The 11,205-nt window shown below is 61.4% G+C and overlaps 1 protein-coding gene across 5 annotated transcripts in view; it reads right to left on the bottom strand.

Moving 5' to 3' along the window:
- Positions 1–11,205, bottom strand: part of ATP11A (ATPase phospholipid transporting 11A) — a 104,703-nt gene that overhangs the window by 3,434 nt on the left and 90,064 nt on the right. Inside the window, exons 26-30 of one of the 5 annotated variants that reach the window (XM_027558016.1) lie at positions 7,595–7,660; positions 6,865–6,968; positions 4,786–4,951; positions 2,601–2,687; positions 514–580 (exon numbers count right to left, since the gene is read on the bottom strand). In XM_027558016.1, coding sequence (XP_027413817.1) covers positions 2,610–2,687; positions 4,786–4,951; positions 6,865–6,968; positions 7,595–7,660 — 414 coding nt within the window. In that variant the 3' untranslated portion in view covers positions 514–580; positions 2,601–2,609. The other 4 variants (XM_027558013.1, XM_027558015.1, XM_027558014.1 and 1 more) reach the window with 4 other exon arrangements.

Below are 11,205 nucleotides of genomic sequence, written 5' to 3'. Positions count from 1 at the left end.
GCCCCCGCGGTCGGAGGCCCAGGTGGTCAGACTGGACGTGCAGGGAGGGAGCAAGCCGGCCAGGAGATGCCCGCTCTGGATGCTGAAGGCGCAGCTGGACGCCTGCCCCGGCCTGGCTCAGAGCCCTTTGTTTATTCTGAAAGGCGGTCTTTCCTGGAGGACCCTTCAGGTGGAGCCATGCCCACCACCGCGGATGAGAATGAAGGCCGAGTTCTGGACGCCGAAGGACGCTGTGGGCCTGTGCACCGCACAGATGAGTGTGCACGCACGCTCACACGCGTGCCTGGGTGTGCACCGCAGGCAGCCCCAGGCGGCCGGCCTCTCCAGTGGGCCACTTACCGGGGACCGACCCCACGTGTGGGCAAGTCTTTGTCACCGTGAACCTAACAGAAACGGCACAGCACGGCAAAGCTCTGGAGGAAACCCACGCGGTCCGCAAGAGCACAGCACACGGGCTGCCCGCGGGCGGCCGTTACCTATCCTCCGGCTACTCGCGCCTCGGCCGGGGCTCGGGGTCCGTCAGCAGTGGCCGGTCGGGGCTCAGCGCGGCGTCGGCCGGGGCTGGGCAGCTCAGGCTCCTCTGCAAGGCGAGGACAGACACTGAGCCCGCGCCGCACGCCCGGTTCTGTGGGGACGGCCGAGGGGGACGCGTGCGGGAGGCCCCGCTCTCGGAGCAGCAGCGGCCGATGGTCGGGGCGCGGGACCCGGGGCTGACGGCCCTGCCGCTCACCCCGACCTTCCGGAGACTGCGCTGCTCCTGAGGGCGCACAGGCCCCAGCGAGGGGCTCTGCACCGGCCACTCTCTGTCTGCCTGTCCGTCTGTTCCTGCCTGTCCGCCTGCCTTCCTGACGCTCTGTCTGCACCTGCCTGCCCGTGTCCCTGTCTGTCCCTGTGTCCCTGTCTGTCCGTCTGCCTGTTCCTCTGTCCCTGTCTACCTGCCTGCCTTCCAGTCTGTCCCTCCGTCCCTCTGTGCCTGCCTGGCCCCGTCCCTTGGCCCCATGTCCAGTCAAACAAAAGAACCCTGGCCTGAAGCTAGAATCCGGAGGTTGGGGCGTGGCAGCGCCGCAGGCCAGCGGGGTTGGGCGTTTCTAGTCCGAACACTGAGGCTTTCCAATCAAGTGGTGTGAATTTCTCAGTGCCTCGGAAGAAGGGAACTGCAGGAGCTGGAGAAGCACAGGGTTGGAGGTGCAGATGCCCCCGACTAGGCACGAGGGGCAGCAGGCGAGAGGTGAAGCAGACTAGCGCTCAGGTGGTTGCTCTTTGCGGGAGTGCATGCCCATGGATGTGCAAAGAATAAATGCACATGTGTGTATACAGATGCCACACGCGTGTACGTACACGCACATGCTTATATGTAGCCTCTGTGGTTTTCACTTTAATAGGACAGATGAAAAGAAAAAGCCACCCATCTCAAATGCAGCATGTTCCATGGAAGCACTAGCCAAGGGTTCGTTCCTCCAAAGTTCTGCCGAAATTGGCTGGTTTTGCAGCAACACCGCACGGACCCTGTGTGCGCCGGGCACTGGCTGCAGGCACCGTGAGGGGCTGTCACAGCCGTGGCCACGGACACCCAGAGCTCAGAGCCCTTCGCCAAGCAGCAGAGTCCGGCTTCTGCAAAGGCTCAGAAGCAAACCAGCTCTCAGTAAACCCCATCAATCGTCAGAGCATTTATTTTTAGCCCAGAGTTGGCATGATTTAACTGGTTTCACAAGCACCTCCTGTGACTTATTAAAATGTTCCTAATAATTTCATCCTAAATGTCTTCAAGTGTGTAAACAGTGAGATAAAATTATGTAGTTTATTCTAACAAATTCTGATGCCCCAGGGTAGAAAAATTTTGATTGCCAATAATTACTTGAACTTAAAAGATGAACGATTGTTAAAGAAAAAAAGGCCTTCTTTTTTTTTGCTTGAGGCATTTTCCTATTAAGCAAGCTGCCCAGTAAAGCAGTAACACCAGGCACAGGCCTTCAACGTGTGCCCAGTGTGGGGACACACAAGAGGGGCATCGAGACACAGAGGACGGAGAACAGATAAGCGCGTCCTTGAAGCCTTGGCTCCAGGTGAGAAGCCTCCCACCCTGGGCCGCGGCCACAGAAAACGGTGCGGCCGCTCCATGCTCCTGAGAGTGAGCCACAGATGCTGTTTAAGGCACAGGTGGAGTCTTTTTCCAAAAACAATCATATATTTTTAACAAGATAAGAGAGACTTTGGTGAGAGAGTTGACCCCGAACACGCCTGTCCCAGCTTGTCCACAGTCTAGGGGCCCGGCCGAGGCTGCCTCTCCCGGGGCCGTGGTCCTGCCAGTCCCGCGGGCTCCACACGAGGGACAGGGAGGAGCTGCCTCGGGCCCCAGGGCGAGGCCAGCGCTGACCCAGGAGCTGCCCCTGCTGCGCAGGGGCTAGGACCGGCCTCACAGCTGCCACCAGGCCAGAGGGGCGCTGACGCTCCCCAGGGAGGCCCCGCGCAGCCGTGTGGGTGGAGATAGCCCGGCGCCCGCGGCACCGGGGGCCTGTGTGCGGGGCTCCCGAGCTTAACCGTCAGCCCTCCATGGTCCTCCGATCAAGTCCCAAACATGCAGAAAGACAGAAAAGCATCACCTTGTTCCGTTAGAAAGTCAGACTGCTGGAAGTCTGAGAAAGCATAAAGACGGTGGGCTGCTCGACAGAAAGGCACTGGTTCCTAGTCTGCCGGTCCCAGAGGTCAGAGGTCAGAGGTCAGGAGGCCATGCACATCGTTTGCAAACAAGATTTGGGTAAAGAGGCCGGAAGATGAAAGGAACCAGGAAGGGAAGACACAAGAAAAGGCAGTGAGTCGGTGGTTGCACCCGGAGCCCCTGCGGCCACTGGAGCCCCTGCGGCCCGTGGAAACCTCCCGTGCGCTCCTGCCCCGCCCTGGGATGGCCTGAGATCACCGAGCAGCTCTCGTGAAGCTGCCGGTCGGGCCGGCTCTGAGCCCTCTGCGCCCTCTGGCTGGGCACCGCGGGCAGCATCTGAGATCAGCCCTAGGGGTCCGAGAGCTCGCCCACCTGACTGGTCACCTCCGGGGGCGGTCACTGCAATGACGGAGGCTGCACCCCACAGCCGGCCGCAGCGCAGCGCTTGACGACTAAGAGCAGGGGGCCCTGCGTTCCCCAGAGGGACTCGGGGGGGCGAGGGGGGAACAGACGCCCTCGCCTGTGGTCACCCGCCCTCCTGCCACTCACACCTGCACGCCCCGCCCTCCTGCCACTCACACCTGCACGCCCCGCCCTCCTGCCACTCACACCTGCACGCCCCGCCCTCCTGCCACTCACACCTGCACGCCCCGCCCTCCTGTCACTCACACCTGCACGCCCCGCCCTCCTGTCACTCACACCTGCACGCCCCGCCCTCCTGTCACTCACACCTGCACGGCCGCCCCCTTCACCCACACAGGCATCCTGCAGGATGGCCTGCTGCGGCCTCTGCCTCTCAGAGCATCCCTCCTCCTCCCCAAGGGCGCAAGGCCAGAGCCACGGAAGGACGAGGTGGGGGTGGGGGAAGAGGTGCGGGAGAAGGGGGAGGGGGTGCGGGGTCACAGGGGCGAGGAGGTGAGGATTCACGGGGGGAGGGGTGCGGGATCATGGGTAGAGGGGGTGTGGGGTCACAGGGGTGTGGGATCATGGGGGGAGGGTGTACAGGATCACAGGGGTAAGGGTGTGCGGGGTCACAGGTGAGGGGTTACGGGGGTGAGGGGATGCGGGGTCATGGGGGTGAGGGGTCACAGGGGGAGGGGTGTGGGGTCACAGGGGGAGGGGTGTGCACGGGGGAGGGGTGCAGGGGTGAGGGACTGAGGGGTGCGGGGTCACAGGGGTGAGTAGGTGTGGGATCATGGGGTGGGTTACAGGGGTGAGGGGGTACAGGATCACAGGGGTGAGGGGTGCAGGGTCACCGGGGTAAAGAGGTGGGGGACGTCCGCTCCCTGAGAGCTCTCTAAAACTCCAGGTCACGCTTCTGTTTGGACGCTGGCCTGGGCATCCTTAGGTCTCACCCATCTCCTGAATCCAGAGTTCAGCTTGTTGGCGTCCCCTTGGGAGCACGGAAAACAACCACCCTACCTACTCATGACCAGAATTTCCCAAAATGAATGCTAAAGTTTGACCCACATTTCCATCCCTAAAAATAAAGCAATTTTACCTTTGAAATAAGGATTAATCAAAAAAACTTGTTTAGGTTCACACAAAATAATTTGCCTTCTGAACTGGCTTAATCTTTTTCTCTTAATCTTTTCCTTATTTCAGGGACTACCTGTCCAAGTCTAACCACTGGACATTTAGTTCAGGTGTAAAATCACACGTCACCATCAGTAACACTGGACGGACCACCTTTCCTGCTGCCTCTCTGGGGCCCCCCCACGGTGCCCCCCTGGCTGCAGGCCCCCAGCGGGCACCTGGAGTCGCCATTGGACGGACCACCTTTCCTGCTGCCTCCCCGGGGCCCGCCCCACGGGGCCCGCCCCACGGTGCCCCCCTGGCTGCAGGCCCCCAGTGGGCACCTGGAGTCGCCATTGGACGGACCACCTTTCCTGCTGCCTCTCTGGGGCCCCCCCACGGTGCCCCCTTGGCTGCAGGCCCCCAGCGGGCACCTGGAGTCGCCATTGGACGGACCACCTTTCCTGCTGCCTCCCTGGGGCCCCCCCACGGTGCCCCCTTGGCTGCAGGCCCCCAGCGGGCACCTGGAGTCGCCATTGGACGGACCACCTTTCCTGCTGCCTCCCTGGGGCCCCCCCTCGGTGCCCCCAGCTGCGCCCCCGCCCCAAGGGTACCTGCACTCTCTCGGTGGCACTGGGCCACAGCTGCCTGCACAGCACCTTCTTGAGGACGTCAGGCAGCAGGCTGACGGTGACCAGCAGGACGATGGCCAGCCAGGCAGGGCCGCTGGACAACATCTGTATGAATACGTAGTACATCCTTTGATAACTGAGGAAGGGCCTGCAGTGTCCAGGGAAAGAAAACCACAGCACAATGGCTGATGAGGAGCCGGTGGAGACCCCTTGTCCCGCACGGAGGGCCGTCTGCCCTGGCGGGATCCACGTCCATCTCTGACGGTCACAGTCCACCGGCTCACCAGGGGGGCCTCTCCCCATAGCGCTGCGTGACTTTGCCCTGAAGGCTGGGTAGCGAGCGTGAGAGGAGGGGGAGTTCTATGAGGTCATTCCAGGGGGGAACAAGCCCCAGAAGCTCAGCTTCAGGACAGCAGGGAAGACGTTTAAACATGAAACAGGGTTTTGCTCAATACCTATTAATACAGGGAAGATAGTGTTCTCATCAGCAGAATGGCTAAACACAAGCTTATGCCAAAATAATTTTTAAAAATTTCTATAAAAATACAGAGAACGAAATGACTTCCCTGCCAGGCGGGCTAGGAATGCCTTCGGAGACGGGCAGTGAAGTGAAGTCCTGTCTTTCTGTGTGTGACCCCACAGACTGCAGCCCGCCAGGCTCCTCTGTCCATGGGATTCTCCAGGCAAGGATACTGGAGCGGGTTGCCATTCCCTTCTCCAGGGGATCTTCCCCACCCAGGAATCAAACCTGGGTCTCCTGCATTGCAGGCAGATTCTTTACCATCTGAGCCACCTGGGATGCCTTAGAAATGGGCAGTGACTGCACTAAACTCAAGTCTCATGGCTTCATGCTCCGAAGTGTCCAGGCCCAGGAGCTGGTGGGGGGTTTTGGGGGAGACTTTCTCTTACACAGCCGCTTGGAAAGCTCACTAGAGCCGCAGGGATCTCAGGCCAGAAGTCGGGTGGCGGGAAATCCACCAAGGGCAGGTCTGGTTTTCCCGACATGTAATGCACGGAATGGCCACTAGAGGTCAGCAGTGGAGCGGGCCACCGGGTGGACGTCCACACAGGAGCCTCCACGTGGGGACCGGATGCACCAGGGGCCTCTCCCCAGGGTCGGGGGCCGCCTGCCCTCCCCCTCAATCCCTGCGCAGTAGCGGGGAGGCCAGGTGGACGGGACACTGCTTCCAGCCTCACGTCTGGGCAGGCCTGGGCCTGGCTCACTGCCCCCAGCCGCAGCCCTGCTCAGGACGTGCTGCGCCCGAGGGGGGCGTCACAGGAGCCCCTGCACCTGTGTGACAGGCGGGAACAAGCGCCCGGGGGCCAGGTGGACATGCCCGCCTGTGACGTGACGTGACCCGGGGGAAGGGCCGAGGAGCACGCGGGCCCCGGGTTCTGAGGGGTGAATAGGAGCTCACCAGGCCGGCCACTTAGACGGGACACCCTGGGCAGAACAGTGCGTGCAGAGGCACACTCGTGACAGACGCAGCCGCCGCCTGCCCGTCAGGACCGACTGCTGGGTCAGTCTCTGTCCACCCCCAGGTGGACGTTCAACCGGCAGCACGGTGACCTTCTGAAAAGTGCAGCTGGGCTCTGTGGCTCCTCTGTTTAAAACCTTCCATGGCGTCCTAATGGTCTCCGGAGGAGCCTTCCTTCCGGGCCTGCCTTGGGGCACTTGCCTGCGGGGCTCCCTTCCTTAGGAATGACCCTGCCTCAGCCCAGGGCCAGCAGCCCAGAACACTCACAGGATGAAGTCAGCGCTTTTCTCCCAAGTTTCTGTTTAAATAACAGCTTTTCTGGGGAAGCCGTCCCCGACCTTTGATCGGTCCCTTCTGGAGGGTTTGGCCTGTTCATCCCCCGTCATGCTCGTGATGCAGCGTGTCTCCCCTGGGGGAGGGAGCGGAGATCACCCCGCCTAGGCCCCGTGGGCCCCGGGCCCTGGCGTGAAGCCCCTCCTGCACACAGTGGGCACGCAACCTGCACCCACACGCGGGACGAGGTGGGACTGAGCCTTCAGGCCTCGGTGATACGATGGTGACTGAGAAATCATCAAATCCATACCAGATGACTCCTCCCCAGAGGAGGGAAAAGACGATGTAGAACAGCAGCGACCCCCAGATGACAAAGTGGTTGACCCAGGTCCAGTAGTGGGTATCCAGTGCCAGCTGAAGAGAGACCAGGCAGTTAGCCGTGGGGCCACCGGGCCTGTCGGCATGAGCCTGGGAGAAGGAAGCCGGGGGGGCGGGACAGGAAGCAGACACAAACCCCTAACTTCAGCCAGAGCGTCTACAGGGGCCTGTGTGGGAGAAACACAGCCCAGATTCCAGAGCAGGGCTCCCCAGGCCCACCCTGCCGGAAAGTGCCCGGACCCCGGGGTGGGGGCGCCCCTGCAGGAGATGCTACTGCCCAGGATATGGCTCTGGGACATCCTGTCTCACTCTCCAACCCAGGTTGGTAGGATTTGGGACCTTCATGACGATACTTCACGAAGAGCCTGACTTGACTTTAAAAACGAGCTCAGTTTTTCACAATACACTTGTTTCAGTTAAAGTGCCCTTTGACTACACCGGGGGTGGGGCTGCCTGCCGTGTAAAAGCAGTCTAATTCCAGTCCTTTCACACAGAAAAGGCTGTGGCATTTCCCTCCTCCCCTGCTGTGTAATTCTGAGCTCGCCCCTCAGGGCCGAGGCCATGTTAGTGGTGGGAGAGGACCCCGGCGGGCTGGGGTCAGGGTCAGGGCCAGGGCCACTGGGTGGCCAGCGCACAGAAGCACGTGTGTGCAAGGAAGGTACCTTCAGGGTGACTGTGAGCACCATCACCGTGAACACCAGGGTCCCGAACGTCCAGTTTCCAAACACCTGCGGAGAGAAAGTCCAGTCACCTCTTATTAATACAGACTGCCTCTTCCACACTCAACACAACCGTCCGAGCATCCCACCCACCCACCGCCTGTTCGTCCAACCCCAGAGACGCGGGGACCTCCTGATGTCACCGTGATGCGGGGTGGGCTGCACCCAGGCCCCCGGCTCCAGCAGCATCTGTGGGCGCCCAGTTCTTCCTGCAGGCCGCCCGAGTCTCCCCATTGGCGCCCCACGCGCCAGACCGGATGGCACGGGAGCTGGAGTCTCGGTGTGCACAGTACCCACCCTGCCTCCAGCCCACGCTTTAAGCAGACAAGACCTTCAGCCCATCGCCCCACCCGACTCGCTCTGCGTGGCCGAAGTGAGCCTTAGTGGAGTGAGTCTGTCCTCTTTCCAACTCAAAACCCTGAGGGTTCCGACAACAAACCATGGGTGGCATCTTCCTGGGGCGGCATCATTGGTGGGGGGGAGAGGGGGGGCCCGTGGGACTCACAGAAAGGGAAGGGGGAGACAGGACGGAGCTGCACAGAGGCCAGGGCAGGTCCGTGGCCAGAGCCCCGGACACACTGCGCGGCCCCGGAGAGGCGCGGCCCCGGCCACACAGCGTGGCCGGAGAGGCGCGGCCCCGGCCAGCGGGAAGGAGACAGCACGCTTCTCGCTCAGAGACGCAGACACAAGCAGAAGGAAACACCGGGCAGGTGAGAGGCTTTATCCTGGGGACAAACCAGCCTCTTGGACACGCTGCTTCTCAAGAGCTGGCTGGCCCAGTTCTGATTTGTCAGATCTGTGAGCTGCGCCTCTCAGAAGAGCTCCTGCTCTCCTTTCAGAAGACACACAGCTGCACGCCACAAAGCGCGAGAAGCTGGACCTGCGGTCCGTTCTCGGCCAAGGAAACGTCCCCACAGGTGCTCACTTCAGGTGAGCGTGTGGGTGTGCAGTTAGTGAGGCAGAATCTGCTGACAGAATATTCTAGAAGAAAAACCGAAGCATTAGGACTTTTGTAGGAAACGGACCTAAGGACCCTCACCGCTAGATTTTTCACTTCATCATAGTGATCAAAACTGGGCTCGGTGGCTCTCAACAGAGGGGCGTCTGTCCCGAGCTGGGGACACCTGCCATGCCTGGGGACCTGGTGGACTGGGGGGCACTGGCCTCCCCCAGGCAGGGGCGGGGGTCTGGACGGCCCCCACAGTGACGTGCCCAGGCCGGGAACCTCCCAAAGCAGCGCTCTGCCTTCAAGGCTTACAGCTGGGCAGGAAGTGAGGTCGGGCGGGCCGTGCTGGGCGTGCCCAGCAGGTGCGGGAGGACGAGGCGCCCGTGTCCTCTCCCCGGAAGCTGCCGTTTTCAGCCGAAAGCAGAGAGTGACGGGGCAGGAAGCGGCAGCTCTGAACCCCCCGGGACCCTCAGCTGCGCGGCAGGAGCCCTGGGTCCGGGCCTCAGGCTCCTTACGCCTCAGGCCCCCGTGTCTGTCACCCCTGCTGGGTGGGAACCCTGAGATCCCACAAAACATCAGAGAACCGCACGTGTGGGCCTAAGGACAACGTGGGTGGTGGCCGTCCCGGCTCACAGGGACGCGGCCACGTAATGCTCCAGGAGCTCCCCCAAGCTCCCTCAGCTACGGGAGAGGTCGGGCTGAGACACTGAAACCATCTGTCCTCATCTCTACGCTCTTTAGCGGGGGCTTCACTGGGGTCCAACCCCCTCTCTCAAAGGGTCGTCCAGAGGGGACTTTTCCCAAGTGAGGTCAGTTCCCCAGTCCCCAGTGAAGCCCTACGTCCTGTCTGATTTCCTAAAGGATTATTGTGTCCCCGTGGGGCGGTCACATGGGGTGACACTCTCATCCACGGGGCGTCCCCCGTCCCCGTGCGGAGGGTCACACGGGGTGACACTCTCATCCACGGGGCGTCCCCCGTCCCTGTGGGGGCTCCAGGACCGTTGGGGCCGCGTGGGAGGGCGAGGAGGTGCAGCTCTGGCCCCGCCGCCCCACACCCAGGTCCTGGTTTAATCCCTCCTCTTCACGCTCTTTTTCCTGAGACTGAGTACTCTACAGGAAATTTTCCTGCTCATAGACGCTCTAAGGCCCAGACTGATCAGTTTTTATGTATAAGACGATTCCATGACAACACGTCCTGTGTTTCCTGAAGGTTGCAGCTGCAGCAACGTCTATCACACCACAGGACCGTCTATCGTGCCCGCTCCACGTGCCAACTCGGACCCTTGTGGAGCCTCGGGCGGCCCTGTGCTCAGCCTGCCAGACAGGGGTCCTAGGCCGGCTCTTGGAACTTCTGGCTGCTATTACTACTCATCCTAAACTTTCAACCATCCACCCGGGAGTGTCCCACTGCTCAACTACAATAAAATCACTGTCTTCTATTCTCATCTGCAAAATAGCATGGCTCTTGTCTGTGAGGAAAATACTCCAAACTTGAATTTCTCTGTTTCAAAGGTCATCACCGATTTTATCGTCCTTTCGATAGGTCCACGAACATTCCTGAGTCGAAAGGGGTCTCAGCGGTCGCCTCCTGACCGTCACTAGGGCAGGGCGGTGGCACCGTCCCACCAGCAAGACGCGGCCTCCTTGGAAGGGCAGCTGCCGTCACGGAGCACCGGCCGCCCGGGGCTGCACTGGACTCACAGCTCTGTTCGCAGCTTGGTTTGAATGATACAGAACCAGCTGGTAACATGTTCTCAGTTCTGTGAGCGATCCAACCCTCCCACCCGCCGACGCACAGGAGTCGTCTAAGAATCAGCAGTCTGGAACAAGAAGCCGCCTCTGGGTCCAGAGTCCAACCACAGACAACGTGCGCACTCAGCCCGGGCCTCCACTCTCCTGGCCTCTGCACTCCTGGGGACAAAGGTCCGCCCTGGGCCCCGTGGGCCTCGCGCCACTTAGCACTGGTCTCGCTCTCATGCCTCTGAGTCTTTAGGTTGCTCACGGTTCCCTGAGCACGAGGGATCCAAGGCCCAGCGGTGGACAAAGGCCCACGTCCAGCACTTCGCTTTGCAGGACTGTCCTGCCGGCTGCTTGCTGATATCACTGGGCGTCTCAGGAGCGTCTCCCATGACAGGCGGTGCGTGACTGGTGCGGGTTCTGTCCCCTGGGGCCTCAGAGCTCGGGGTCCCCACAGACTGGGGTCCTCTCTACCTCCGGCTCCCTTCCTGTCATCGTTCCAGGTTCTAACCAACACTTCTGTCCAAGATCAGCTGAGCAAAGGCACCCAGCTGCAGGCTGAGGTGAAAGGTGCCTGAGAATCTCAGGAAAGACCCTCTGGAGGCTGGAGTGGCTCAGCGCACCCTCGGGAGCGAGGGGCAGAGAGACAGGGACCAGCAGGAGCCCTGGCTCACAGGAAGGACCTCAAAACCATCCGGGCCGGTACCTCCGGACGACACGCGGCCCCCGCCCAGGTCTGCGCTCGAGGCTGCCCAGCGACCTGCGTCCATGCCCAGGGTGTGCGTCCTGCCCACACACACACCGTCTGTGGGCTTGCGGGGTGGGGCTGACCACGTCATCTGCTGACGTGAGAGCCGCGCTCCTCGGCAGC

The sequence above is a fragment of the Bos indicus x Bos taurus genome, chromosome 12, assembly GCF_003369695.1.
Source record: "Bos indicus x Bos taurus breed Angus x Brahman F1 hybrid chromosome 12, Bos_hybrid_MaternalHap_v2.0, whole genome shotgun sequence".
In the NCBI taxonomy this organism is placed as follows: Eukaryota; Metazoa; Chordata; class Mammalia; order Artiodactyla; family Bovidae; genus Bos; species Bos indicus x Bos taurus.
The sequence above is the reverse complement of the archived record's forward strand: the minus strand, read 5'-3'. Positions and strand labels throughout refer to the sequence as shown.